At 54.7% G+C, this 14,310-nt stretch overlaps 1 protein-coding gene across 2 annotated transcripts in view; it reads left to right on the forward strand.

Annotated features, from left to right (window-relative positions):
- ELL (elongation factor for RNA polymerase II) overlaps positions 1–14,310 on the forward strand; it is a 70,524-nt gene that overhangs the window by 32,884 nt on the left and 23,330 nt on the right. For both annotated transcript variants that reach the window (XM_032267831.1, XM_032267832.1), the window contains exon 2: positions 7,396–7,443. In XM_032267831.1, the coding sequence (XP_032123722.1) occupies positions 7,396–7,443 (48 nt within the window). The remainder of the gene's footprint in view (positions 1–7,395; positions 7,444–14,310) is intronic.

Below are 14,310 nucleotides of genomic sequence, written 5' to 3' on the forward strand. Positions count from 1 at the left end.
TCCTTTCCATCATTTCCTGTATCGGGGATGGGGTGGCAGGCCTTGCTCAGTAGACAGCAAGGAGAACGTGCTGCCTGGGCAGAGTGGGCACTCCTGCTGAGTGGGTGCTTCTGGAGGGTGGGGGGAAGGATTGTGTGTCCTTGGGGTAGCCTTGGCACCCACTGCCTTGGGCCTCATTATCCCCAGGCCGGTAGCAGGTGTCCTGGGTCCTGGCCAGATTAGGCCCTGTCCATCCGTGTGTTTCTTGTCTTTGCTGTGCCCTCTCCCTAGTTTTTGTCTTTGGTGGAGTGTTTTTAAAACAATCCAAGATATCTTCTTTTTTTATTTTATTTTATTTTTTTTTGAGATTGAGTCTCACTCTGTCGCCCAGGCTGGAGTGCAGTGGCGCAATCTCGGCTCACTGCAACCTCCGCCTCCTGTGTTCAAACAATTATTCTGCCTCAGCCTCTCGAATAACTGGGATTACAGGCATATGCCACCACACCTGGCTAATTTTTTTTATTTTTAGTAGAGATGGGGTATTGCCATGTTGGTCAGGCTGGTCCTGAACTCCTAACCTCAAGCAATCCACCTGCCTTGGCCTCCCAAAGTGCTGGGATTACAGGCATGAGCCACCACAGCTGGCCAACAATCCTTGATTCCTTCTTCACTCATAACTTTTCCAATGACAGTATTTATTGGCAGCAGATAAAGACTTGCTTTTTAAAAAATGTAATGTGGGTGCAGCATGCACATCTGACCCAGTTAGCAGCAGCCCCAATGGCGTCAAGACAGGCTCCCTGCACCCCTGCCTCTGCCTGGCTTTGCCCACAGCGGCTGGTCAAGTTGGGATCCACACACATCTTGTGCCAGTGGTAATTTATACCCTCCATCCTTTCCCCCTCATGCCATTTATATCTGTTGATGGGAGCAGGTCTTTTTTCCCATAGATTTTTTTGCTTTCTGCTCTGATGGTCGCTTCCTGTGGCAGGGTCAGCCTGGGTCTTCTTTGCCCCTGCACTGCTTGACATTTGGGGCAGGAGGTTCCGTGTTGCCTGCAGTGTGCTGAGCAGCAGCCCTGGCCTCCCCTGCACCAGATGCTGGGGGCTCTCCCGGTCCCCAGTGGTGAGGACCAGAAATGGCTCCAGACCTTGCCTCATGCCCGGGGAAGATTCACCCACCACACTTCCTGTAAACTGGTCACTAGGCCTGGAGGTTTTCGTAACACTAGGATTTTGTAAGCCACTTCCTGTTGCTTCATCCCCGGAAGTGCTCTTTGCTGGAGGGGAGAGGATCAGGGGATTCTCTAGCCCTGGAAAGGTTCCTCCTCACCCTTTCCCCTGTCTCAGCTGCAGGGCTCTCGCCACCTCCCATGCCCGAGCCCCTGATGTTGTCAATGCCCTGTGCCCTCCCCCTTCCTCCGGAAGGCATCATTGCTGTCTTTATGGGAGTGGCCTAATTGCGGGGGAGCTGCCTGCGGGAGTCTCTCGGTCTGTGCTTAGCAGCCTCAGTGGGTACCCAGGCTGAGTGACCACAGGACCCAGGCACCACTGCCCTGCTATGTTGAGGTCTGTCCTCTGAGCCATGGTCTGGAGCCCGGTCGGGTCTGGAAAGCGCCAGTCTTGGCACAGCTCAGTCCCCACCTGCCCCAGCGTGACCCAGCTGACGCAGTGACTGTGTCAGGCCAGTGGTGGCAGCCCTGCCAGGCTCCTCAACTCTCACCTTTAGGCCTTGGCCTAAAGCACAGCAGCGAGGGTGACTTTTGTCCCTCAGGAGCTCCCAGTTTCACACCTCATGCTGGCTAATGAAAGATGGATTTCTGCCACTCGAGGGCCTGAGAGCACTCACTTGTCAACCAGTGTGGGGCCCAGGGAAGGGTGCAGTGGGGGTGACATGACCCCTCAGAGAGTCTGAGAGGCTGGGCAGGTGGTGGCTTAAGGCATGGCTCACCCCATGCCGGGTGTTCTTGGTGTGAGGTGGCAGCACCCTGCAGGTGTCATATGCTACTGAGTTACCCCGTTACTTAATAAATTCGGCCTGAGCCCAACCCCAAAGCTTCTAAGGTGACAGGAAAATCACGTGTGCTGCCGGCTATTCCCGACACTCTGTCTTGCTGCACAGACGAGGTAACAAGGCATTGGCCTTTCCTGACAAGGGTTTGGCCATGACACCACGTATGTCTGCTCTAGAGGGAGTAGCCAGAAGAGGGTGCAGTGGGCCACGTGCTGTCAGGCACCCCCACTGGGCCAGGCTGGTGAGCACAGAGGGTGACGGCTGGTCCCCTCGTGAAGGAACTTGGCTGGCTCGGGCTCAACCGACACTCACCTCCTGGGGCCCTCAATTGGCTTGTCAGGGCACTGCACCCCAGTTGCTTTCTGTGTTTTTTCTTATCCCCCAAACCCCATCTTGTGTTCTCTTCACCATCTATTAGCACCCCACATTCGAAACCCCAGCTTCACTGCCGTTATTTATGCCTCAAATGATCTTTTGCAGAAACATGAGAAAAGAGCCTTTCCCATTCATGCACACTACCGTGCCCGCGTCATCCTCTGCAGATCTCCCTCTTTCCGAAGAACTTCTAGAACCTTCCTCACAGTGCAGGCCAGCTGCCAACAGAAGATTCTCTTGGCGTTTGTCTAAGTGAATCTTTATTTCACCTTCTCTTTTTACCGGACATGGAAGTGTGGTTTGGTGGTGTTTCTCCCTCAGCACTTTGAAGATGTGCTCCCAGTCTCGGGGCTGGTGTCAGCACTTGGGGTGACTTTCATGGCTCTGCTGATTTGCTCATGATGTGCCCCAACCTGGTTCTTTGTTTTCCTGCTAGGGGCTGACAAGGCCTCTTGGGTCTGTGGGTTTATAGTGTTCGGTACATTACGGAATTTCTGGCCACCCTCGAGACTCCAGTTTCTTGTACGTGGGATCCCCCGCCGTTGTCTGCAGGTCACCGAGGTGGTGTTCGTTTCCTGTAGGCTTCTTTCTCTGGGATTCGTCTTGGTGGCTCCTGTGGCTCTGTCTTCAGGCTCACTGCCCTTTCTTCTGCGTTGCTTGCTGTGACTTCCAGTGGCCATTTCGTTCCAGATGCTCCGTTTCTCAGCTCCAGAAGCCCCTCGTGGCTCTCAGGATGCCTGCACTTCTTCCTCTTCAGCTGTTTGCCTTTAGGTGCTGGACATTCTGAGCTCACAGTAGCCGTCCCCAGGCCCTGTCTGTTTGGTCAGCATCTCTGTGCTTCCCACATCTTTCTGCTAACTCAGTTTCCCCCGGCTTAGGGGTCTTGTTTTCCCACTGCTTCACGTGTCTGTAGGGTTTTGCTTGTAGATGCCCTAGAAGGGTATCTACAAGGTGGGTTCGTACGAGGTGGGTCTCTGCCCGATGGTCTGCACAGGGCTGCCCATGATTTAGACAGAAATTAGTCTTGGTGCCCATGTTTGTTAATGGCTTGATGTGTCCTGTGTGGAGTGTCACCCTCATGCGTATGTGATGTTGGGAGTGAATTGATCTGTTGTTGACAAGGGCCTGGTCTCCTGCTGGAGGGTGGGGATACAGTGTGAGCCACAGTGGCTGGGGGCCCGGCCATGACAGCCAGCTCTCATGGGGACAGGCACTAGTCCTCCCAGCATCAGGGAGAAAGGCTGGCTCTATGGCCCCTCAGCTCTTCTCCTCTGAGGCAGGAAGTCTCGCTCTCCATACCCTTGGGGGATGAGCATCTTGGCAAGAAAGGAGTCTTGCAGGTGACCCGCTTGACAGTCAGCTATGAGAACATAGTTAAATGCCTCACTGGATGGCATGGCCTACAGGGAGCTTGGAGCCACGGGGAGGGCGGGAGGGTCAGTGCATTTGAGGCCTGTCACCCTCAGCCTTGCACAGCTGGGGCTGCCCTGGCACAGTTCCGTGGGAGGGGGGAGTTGTGCACCCTCATTGGTTCCTGTACCTTGTCACCCTGATTGGCCTCGTCATCATCACTGTTTTCTCAGCCCTCATCCCTGGCTCACAGCCGCACATGCAGAGGCATCACATGGACAGTAGACAGGGTGCTCGCGTTAGCCCGGAGCCAACCCCTCTGCAGAAGTTTGGGCCGCAAGAGATGGGCGCCACCTGCTCTCTGCAGCCGCTGCTTGGAGTCCCTACTCCAGGCTCTGCCCCTGCTGCTCCCTCCTCCAGAACACTCTTCCCGCCTGGCCTTGGTTGTGTTGCTCCCTGGGCCTGTGAGGACTGCTGCTGTGAGTTTGTAGGGGGCTCCCTGAGTGGCATGGGCAGGGCCATTCTGCCTTGGTGTTTCCTTTGCTTTATGTGGTTCCTGCATCTTACCCCAGTTCCCTTTCACTCAGGCATTGAAAATGGTTAACGGACAGCCCTCTCCTCCACCTGTTCCAGAACTTGCCATGTGTGTCAGAGAATGTTGCTCCAGTGCTCTGAGTCAACAAAGACGACCCCTGTGAGCTCAAGGGCTGTTTGGAAGGTGTTGCGAACACCCTCTCAAATGTCTCCATCTTGTGCATAGTCAGTGAGTTTTGACCCTCTACCCTCGCCTGGCTGCAGCTGCTCCCCACTCCCAACTCCAGCCCTGGATGCCCACTGATGGGCTTTCTGTCTCTGGTTTTGCCTCTCCTGGAGATGTGTAGAAATGGAGTTATACAGCCTGTGGCGTAGTGTGCAGCCTTCTTTCTTTGCAAGGTCCCGCATATTCCATTGTTTGATTCTCTCTCCACCAGTGGATGGACGTTTGGGTTATTGCCGCTTTTTGGGTACTCTAGATAATTCTGCTGTAAACATTCAGGTATAAGTTTTTGTACAGAAGTGTGTTTCCGTGTATACTCAGGAGTGCAGTTGCTGGGTGTTTGTAACCCTTTGTTTAACCTTTTAGAAAACTGCCAGGTAGCTTCCACAGTGGCTGAGCCTGGTCTGTTCCTGCCCATGACGGCAGAGGTTCTGGGTCCTCGCCCCAACACTGGCTCTTGTCTGCCTCTTTTGGATTAGCTGCTCTGATAGGTGCAGTGCTATCTCAGTGTTTTGTGTTTTTTTTTTAAATTTTTATGGCCATTAATCTAGATCACTGTGGTTACAGCTTGCATTTCCCTGATGAGTAATAGCATCCGGTGTCTTTTACACCTTCATTAGTCCCTGTAGTTCTCTTTTTCATGTCTGTGTTTAACCAAATTCTTTTTTAGTTCTCACTCTTGTCGCCTAGGCTGGAGTACAGTGGCCCAATCTCAGCTCACTACAACCTCCACTTCCTGGGTTGAAGTGATTCTCCTGCCTCAGCCTCCTAAGTAGTTGGGATTACAGGTGCCCACTACCACGCCCAGCTAATTTTTGTGTTTTTAGTAGAGACGGGGTTTCACTGTGTTGACCAAGATGGTCTCAAACTCCTGACCTCAAGTGATCCGTCTGCCTCGGCCTCCCAAAGTGCTGGGATTACAGGCGTGACCCACCGTGCTCGGCCTGTTTAACCGAATTCTAAGCAAAGATCACTCAGGTGCTGCTTCTCCAAGGGCCCAGCCTGGCTGAGGTCCCCTGTTCTCTGCAGTAGCAGCACCGGCTAGTGGTTGGGTCACGTTTTGGGGGACAGGGCCAGCCCTTCCTGAGCTGCTTTGGATGAGCCCCCGCCTTGTTGCAGCAGCACGATTGCCCTTGTGCCTGCAGCAGCTGTTTCCTGGTCCTGGAGCAGGACAGGGAGTGGGCTGTGGATGTGTTGTGCCATGGACAGTGGTGGCTTGCACCCTGAGTCATGCTCGCTGTGAAGAGGGCCTGTGTGCCTGCTGAGGGGTGGTGTGCTTGAGAAGCATGGGGCAGTTTCTGGGGCATCAGGGCCTGGGTGGTGTTAGGACACAGGGGCACCACCCCTCTATTCTCCCCTAAGCAGCAGAATCCTTGAGGAGTCTTAGCAAGGAAGGAGGCTCCTGGTAGACAAAAGTGAGGTGCTTGGTGTCTCCCACTCTGGGCACTATGCATGTCGTGTCTATATGGCTGCATGGTCTAAATTGGCCAAGCAGACCCATGGCTCAGGGCCACCACGGAGCAGGTGCTGAGAGGCCAGCTATGTCTCACGTCCCAGGCAGCTTGCCCTGCTCCTAGTAGCTCCCCTCGTGCCCAGCTAGTGGGCACTGGATGTGGGCAGTTGGAGAGCCCACCCCTTCCAAAGGTCAGGGCCCTGTGCCAGCTCAAGCCAGAGTCCTGGAACGGTGCTGAGTGGCTCCAGAGGGAGGACCCTGGGCTGACCCGTGGGGTGGATGTTGTCTCTGACACTGGCCCAGGAGCAGAGCTGCTCTGCTTACCCCAGGTCTTCCAGCAGGCCTCTCCAGACTCAGGTGGCACTTTGCTCTCTGAGGAGAGCTGGGGACAGGCCAGGGTAGGAGGGAGTGAGACCTGAGCAGTGGGAGATGGAGCCCAGGATGGGGGTACTCTGAGGACAGAAGCAAGGCCTGGCTGGGAGGGCATCTCAGTGAGCTGGACCTGAGTGGGGCACTGGGGCCAGGCGGTGCAGGGGTGGGTTTGGGGGCCGAAGATCATGGCGACCAACCAGGGCCATGCCGTGGGGTGACATCTGAGACACTAAGGTGCATGCTTAGGGCCCCAGGTGGGGGAGAGGGAAGATGCAGAGGTGCAGTCCTTCTTGGGTCCCAGTTCTTGCTCAGATGCTGCCAGAAGGCTGGTCTCTGAATAGCTGAAACGTCAGTATTTATTTTGAGCTCTTTCGTTTATTTTTTCCTTGGAAATTCCACTGCTCCAAGCGCAGTTACCAGCTGCCCTGCAGCCGTGTGGCTGCCCCAAGGCCATGCGTTGGAGCTGTGCAGGCCTCAGGCTCCCACCCCAGGCTGTAAGGTGGCCCCTCCACACCCACTCTGGCAGACAGTGCTCACCCACCTGGGTGTTAAAAGCTGGTGTTTGTGAGACAGGACTTAGCCTGGGTTGGTGGCTTCACGGGGACCATCTGGGGCTGTGAGAGTGGAGGGGGGCTGCTTTTGCCTGTATGGGGCCTTGGGAGAGTCCTGATCCAGGGTCAACCCTGACCTGCCATTCCTTTTTCTGGCAGGGCTGTGGGGCACCTTGAGCCTTGCCCTCCTTTCTATGTGGAGTCACAGGCTGGCGGTGGCTTCCAAGGATGGCACACTCCCCACCCCTGCATCCTGGGCCTTTCGCCAGCCTTGGCATTGGGGCTGCCTGTTGCCTGTGTCTGGAGGCTTCGTTCTTACCTGTCATGTGGCCCCAGTCCTCTGTCCATCTGAGGAACTCCTACTGATCTTTCCAAAACCCTTGCTCCAGTGACCTTGCCTGTCCTTTTCAGAGTGTGTGCATTTCCTTTCCCCTCTCCTGAGAGCACCGTCTTCATCCTGCTCCTTATAGACCTGGGGAGGGAGGCTTTGAGTTTCCCAGTGTCTTTATTCACGTTCCCCTCACCTCTTTTTTCTTTTTTTGTAGGATTCTGTTTCACTGAGGCCATCGATCCGATTTCAAGGAAGTCAAGGGGTGAGTTTTTGTCTTAATTATTCATATTTAGAATCTTGGGACTGGCATAGTCTCAGGCCTGTCCTTGCTCACTGGGCACAGCAGCAGCTCGCAGCAGTGTTTAGGCCCTGTCTGCCTCCATGCAAGGCTGGGTTCTAGAACTCCAGGATACTCCCTTGGCTGGGGCCACACCAGGCCGGGTCTGGTGCCCCTCATAGGCCACCTGGGCGATGGGTGGCTCTCCTCTCCCAGCACCCCTCCGGTGCCCCCTTCATGCAGCAGTGTGCACCTGGCTCCCAGTCTGATAGGGCAGAAGTTCCAACCCTTGGCCCTAGACTGGTTAGGAACTGCCCACACAGCAGGGTGCAAGCTGCAGGTGAGCAAGCGTGACCACCCAAGCTCTGCCTCCTGTCAGAGGAGTGCTCCTAGAGTCTCCCAGGAGCGTGAGCCCTGTTGTGAACTGTGCATGCCAGGGATCTAGGCTGCGTGCTGCTTATGAGAATCTCATGCCTCATCTGAGGTAGATCAGTTTCAGCCTGAAACCATCCTCCCCTGTGCCTCTCCACCCCGCTTCCACCATCCATAGAAAAATTATCTTCCATGAAACCAGTCCCTGGTGCCAAAAAGGTAGGGGACTGCTGTGTTAGGGGACACGAGGACCATGGACATTTGTCTGGATTTTGGTTGGAGGAGAGGTTCGTAGAAACTCAGCACCCTCATTTTTTTTGAAGTATGTTTCCTTCGAAATGACCATCTTACAGAAAAATCAGGGAATGACAGAAACGGTGAGGAGTCTGCCTTCCTTGACCCCCTGTCTTAGGACTCTCCATCTCCCCCAACCCACCCCATATGCCTTAGAGTGGCTTGATGTTTTTTCTAGCCTTTACTGCAGGTCCCCCCTCCCCCGCTGAGACAGTCTTGCTCTGTGGTCCAGGCTGGAGCATAGTGGCGTGACCTCAGCTCACTGCAACCCCTGCCTCCCCGGTTCAAGCAGTTCTCCTGCTTCAGCCTCCCAAGTAGCTGAGTTTACAGGTGCCCACCACCGTGCCTGGCTAATTTTTGTACTTTCGTAGAGACGTGGTTTCACCATGTTGGCCAGGCTGGTCTTACACTCCTGACCTCAGGTGATCCACCCGCCTTGGCCTCCCAAAGTGCTGGGATTACAGGTGTGAGCCACCACACCTGGCCTATTTTATTTTTCTAAAGATAGACTACTCTTGTTATGTTGCCAGGCTGGTCTTGAACTTCTGAGCTCAAATGATCCTCCCATGTTGTCCTCCCAAAGTGCTAGAATTACAGTGTTAACCACTGCACCTGTTTTTCTTTTAGAGTTACCATGTTGTACCTAAGTGAGTTTCTGTCCACAGCCTGAGAGCTCTGCACAGCTGGGTGAGGGGATACCGATATGATGATCAGTGGGCTTCTGGGCGTACCCAGGGTTCCGCAGAGACATGGAGCCTCTAGGAGACGCGTGTCTGTGTGTGCTGATAAAGAGATGCATTGCAAGCAGTGGGCTCAGACGACTGTGGATGGGGAGTCTGTAATCCTCAGGGCTGGCTACAGAACCCCCCAACGGGAGCTGATGGAGCAGTCCTCAGGCAGACTTTCTTCTTCCTCCTGGTAAACCCATTTCCCTTTTAAGGCCTTGAGCTGATTCGATGGGGCCACCTGGACCATCGAAGGTCATCTCCTCTACTTGCTTATGGTATCCGGGTTGTGGATGGTAACCATGTCCACAGAGTACCTCCAGGGCACCCCTAGACTGAATGTCATGGAATAATGACTCCCCAGGGACTGCAGCCTAGCCAGTTGACACAATCCCACACCTCCATCAGCCCCAGCTGGGTCTTGTGGTCACCCTTTGGCCACCTCTTTTTTACCTTCCCGGGGACATTCTCTCAGGGGTCAGAGCTTGGCAGGGGCCTGCTAGCCTGTGCTTGCTGCCAGAGCAGCCCCACAGCGCCCTCTGGTGTCCTACAGCAGTCACTCTGTACCTTCTGCAGCCACCTGCACCCATGTCCCATCCCCCCAACCTGAGCAGCAGGAGAGCCCCTCATCCCCAACCCCCATCCCAGCGAGGCTGTCAGATGACACACTGCAGCCTGGCCATGGCAGAAGTGCATAGTGGTGTCCTTGTATGCCGCGTGCCATGTGCCTTGACTTGGAGCCTAAGCACATGTGCATCGGAGGCCCAACTCACTGAGAGAGAGTTGGGGCTGCTGCAGGGTCCCTGCTGGCCTCCTGGGGACCCAGGCAAGCACGAACTGGGGACAGAACTCCTGGTCCCCAGGCCCAGTGATGTGGGGTGAAGCTGCTGCTTCACATTTTTTTCCCTTTAGATGGAGTTTTGCTCTTACTGCCCAGGCTGGAGTGCAACGACGCCATCTCGGCTCACTGCAACCACTGCCTCGTGGGTTCAAGTGATTCTTCTGCTTCGGCCGCCTGAGTAGCTGGGATTACAGGCGCGGGCCAGCACACCTGGCCAGCTGCTTTACTTTAATCAGTGGGCTGTTAGCTCCAGGGCTCTTGGTCCATGCTGCCAGCAGCCTGCCACCAGAGCCTGCACTGGGCTCGTCTTTGTCGGAGCACTCCCTGGAGGTTTGTTCCTTCATGGATCCAGTCAGCCAGCATCACCCATGCTCCTGCAGTTCACTGTCTAGGTCTTGGGGCTGGAGGGATGACTCTTAGGTTGTTGTCAGGTGCACGTGCCGTTTTAGTGTTCAGGGTCCTGTGTGGATGCAGGGACCCATTCCCCGTAGGTCCATGGGACTCGACCTGGAGACTCTGTGACTTAGGGACCTTGGCCATGCTTCTCCCTCTGTTCATCACCTTCTTTGTCCACCTCGAGGGCATCTGCAGGTTGAACTCGAGGTCAGGAGAACCAGTGTCCTTCCTGGAGCCCAGAATGAGCTCAGTCCCTCACGCGCCCCTCCCTCTCATGTGGGTGCACTGTGGCCAGCCTATGGTGTTGGCCCACATGCTCCTGGGGTGGGAGTCTGATCTCTGCCCAGCTGCCTCCTTGACTGTGCGGCAGGTGCCCTCACAATGGCAGGTGCACCTCTCCCTTCCCCCACACAGGCAGATTCATCAGAGCCACTTTATGGCATTTAGTGACGAGAAAGCTGGGCCTGCCATGGTGTGTCCTGCCCCAGAGCAGCATGCTCGGTTCCAGGGCATTTGCCTTGTCAATGCTTGTGTCTGGAGCCTCTGCCCTTTCCCAGACACTGAGTGGGGCTGACATGGGGTCTTAGCTGTCCGGGGATTCCTCCTAGGATTTAACCCTAGAAAGGCCAGTAAAAGGCTGGGCAGAGTGGCTCATACCTGTAATCCCAGCACTATGGGAGGTCGAGGAGGGTGGATCACTTGAGGTCATGAGTTCAAGACCAGCCTGGCCAACATGGTGAAATCCTATCTCTACTAAACATACAAAAATTAGGCCGGGCGCGGTGGCTCACGCCTGTAATCCCAGCACTTTGGGAGGCCGAGGTGGGTGGATCACGAGGTCAAGAGATCGAGACCATCCTGGTCAACATGTGAAACCCCGTCTCTACTAAAAATACAAAAAATTAGCTTGGCATGGTGGTGCATGCCTGTAATCCCAGCTACTCAGGAGACAGACAGGTGAATCACTTGAACCCAGGAGGTGGAGGTTGCAGTGAGCCAAGATCATACCACTGCAGTCCAGCCTGGGTGGCAGAAGGAGACTTCATCTCAAAAATAGAAAGAAAGAAAGAAAAAGCGGTTGGTGTTCAGGGATGTTCCAGGTGCACCAAGGCGGGACTTGTATGGCAGTTTCTAGAAGGAGATTTGGCAGGGCTTCTCAGCAGCCTTGCAACAGTGTCTGGGCAGCTAGGCATCGATTCTTCAGGAGTAATTTGTAATAGGTACAAAGATTTAGCCACATGGAGTACATGTTGCTGTGTCGTTTGTGACACGGACAATTTAGAAACAATCTAAAAATGCCTAAATTGGGAGCCATCCATGTGCTGAGGCTGAGCAGTCGGGGACCCTAGGTGGGCACAGCACGTGGCTCTTCTCCAGCTGGCCATGGTGTGTGTGGCTTCTGGAGTGGAAGCAGATGCTTAAGAAAGTGCCCTTGGCTTGGGCTGGGCACAGTGGCTTAGGCTGGGCACAGTGGCTTAGGCCTGTAATCCCAGCACTTTGGGAGGCTGAGGCAGGTGGATCACAAGGTCAGGAGTTCGAGACAAGCTTGGCCAACATGGTGAAACCCTTGTCTACTAAGGATACAAAAAATTGGCCCGGTCTGGTGGTGCGTAGCTGTAATTCCAGCTACTCGGCAGCCTGAGGCAGGAGAATCTCTGGAGTTGGCCGAGATCTTGCCATTGCACTCCACCCTGGGCGACGGGGCAAGACTCCGTCTCAAAAAAACAAACAAAAAAGCGCCCTTGGCTTGACACTGAGGAGGTGAGGCTCCCGCTGGGCCAAAGGGGCTGCTTCCCTCCTGGAAGTTGTATTTGACCACTTGGTCATGACTCTCTTTACAAAGAACAACAGATTTTATTCTGAGAGTTTGGTGGGAAATAAAAAAAAATGTAGAAAACATTATTTCTGGCCTGAAAACCTTCCAGGGCAGAGAGAACCTGGTCAGTCCATTATTTGGGCTCCTGTGTCTGTTGTATGGATAGTGCCTGAGGCCACCCACCCCATGTTCTTATTTCTGTTTTTGTTTTAGAGATGCTCTGTCGCCTAGGCTGGAGTGCCGTGGTGCAGTCATGGCTCATTGCAGGCGTGACCTCCTGGGCTCAAGCCTCCCGAGTAGCTGGGACTACAGGCACGCACCACCTTACCCAGCTAATTTATTTTTATTATTTTTTTTAGAGACAGGGCCTCACTGTGTTGCCCAGACTGGTCTTGAACTTCTGGGCTTAAGCGATCTGCCTGCCTTGGCCTCCCAAAATGTTGGGATTCCAGGCGTGAACCCCTGCGCCCCATCCTTATCTTTTTTCTAAACTACCCAGAAAAGCCAGTGTTTTTCCTCGTTTTTCTCAACTATTTTGCTCTGCACCTCTACCCCAACTTAACATGTCTCGTCAGAACCTTCCAGCTCCCTACCCGCACTGTAAAAGCGGCCCTGCAGATTTTAGGGGGTCGGGTGGGGGGTGCAGCAGGCCCCAATTTGGGATGGATTTCAAAGATAAGAGATGAACAGACTGTGGACTCTGGCAGGGTCTCCAGCTTCCCTGGCCGGCTCATTCTGGGTCACCATGTCACCTGTACACCTGGCCACCGCAGAGCCTCAGAAACCTGAGGTTCCTTCATCCCAGCAGCGTGTTTCCAGTTACTCACATGAATGAGAATAAAATTCAGGGCCGGGCGCGGTGGCTCATGCCTGTAATCCCAGCACTTTGGGAGGCCGGGGCGGGTGGATCACGAGGTCAAGAGATCGAGACTATCCTGGTGAAACCCCGTCTCTACTAAATGTAAAAGAGTAGCCAGGTGTGGTGGCATGTGCTGGTAGTCCTAGCTGCCCGGGAGGCTGAGGTGGGAGAATTGCTTGAACCCAGGAGGCAGAGGTTGCGTTGAGCTGAGATCGCGTCTCTGCACTCCAGTCTGGCGACAGAGCAAGACTCTGTCTCAGAAGAAAAAGTGATATCTGGGAAGGGAGGTGCAGACAGGACAGGGTGGCACATGTATGTTTTGGGTGAAAAATACCTCAGTGGTGTTGGAACAGGACAGGTCTGGATGGCCAGGGTTATCCACATGGTTCTGACAGAGGCTTTGGGGTGTGTGGTTGTGTTTGTGTGGGTTGTTTGTGTGTGTGGTAATGTGTGTGTGTGGGGGGTTGCATTTGTGTGTGTGGGTTGTGTTTGTGTGTGGGGGTTGTGGTGTGTGGGGGTTGTATTTGTGTGGCTGTGTGTGTGGTTGTGTGTGCATTGTGTTTGTGTAGCTGTGTGGGTTGTGTTTGGTTGTGTGTAGTGGTTTGTGTGCATGTGGCTGTGGGGGATGTGCATATGTGGGTTGTGTGTACGGGTTGTGTTTGTGTGGAGGGGTTGTGTTAGTGTATGGGGGTTGTGTTTGTGTGTGGAGGGGTTGTGTTGGGGAGGTTATGTGTGTGGTGCTTTGCGGGGTATTGTATGTGTGTGGGGGGGGGGTTGTTTGGTTGTGTGTGAGTTCGTGTGTGTAAGTTTGTCTCTGGTTGTGTGGGGGGATTGTGTGTGTGGTTATGGGGGGTTGTGTGTGGAGGGGCTTGTGTGCGTGGCTATGTGTATGAGGGGATTATATTTGTGTGTGGATGGGGGGGGTGTGTGTGTTTTCCTGCCTGAGGGTGAGTCATCGGAGGCCATATGTGTGTGATTTCTCCAATGCTGAGTGCAGACCGTTTCTGCCTTCCCTGACCCTGATAGAAATGTGTGTTTGTGTTCAGGTGGGGACTGACTGGCATGGTGGGCCTGCAGTGGGCTTCAGCCTTGCCCTCCACCAGCACGCTGGTTGAGCCTGGACTCCTCAGCTTGCGTTTCTGTATCAGCATGGCAAGGACAAGGGCCCCTGCCCTAGGGGGACACGTTTGAGTCGATAGGACGGCTTTTCTCCCAGAGCAGTGTTCAGCCTGGGGGAGGGGCAGGATGGCTCTGGAGAAGGGTCTGCAGGCCGGGCGCAGGGACTGGCTGGTGCAGGGAATGCCTGGAATCCCAGGCCAGGCTCTTCCTGCCCGAGTGGCCGAACCCGGAGCTGTTCTTGTCTTGGGAGCAGGGACTGGCACTGGGCTGGTGCAGCCATGGCTTCCCTTGTGGGTCCAAACACTACCCCAGTGGACAAGTCTCACCCAAGGCCACATGGCAGGAGCTGAGGAGTGGGGGGACTCCACGTGCCCGGTGGCTCAGGAGCCCTGTCCTCTGTCTCACAGGTGAGGCACAGGCGGGGCGAGGA

Source organism: Sapajus apella, unplaced genomic scaffold (assembly GCF_009761245.1).
Source record: "Sapajus apella isolate SASKATOON/1434 unplaced genomic scaffold, GSC_monkey_1.0 scaffold173, whole genome shotgun sequence".
Taxonomy (NCBI): Eukaryota; Metazoa; Chordata; class Mammalia; order Primates; family Cebidae; genus Sapajus; species Sapajus apella.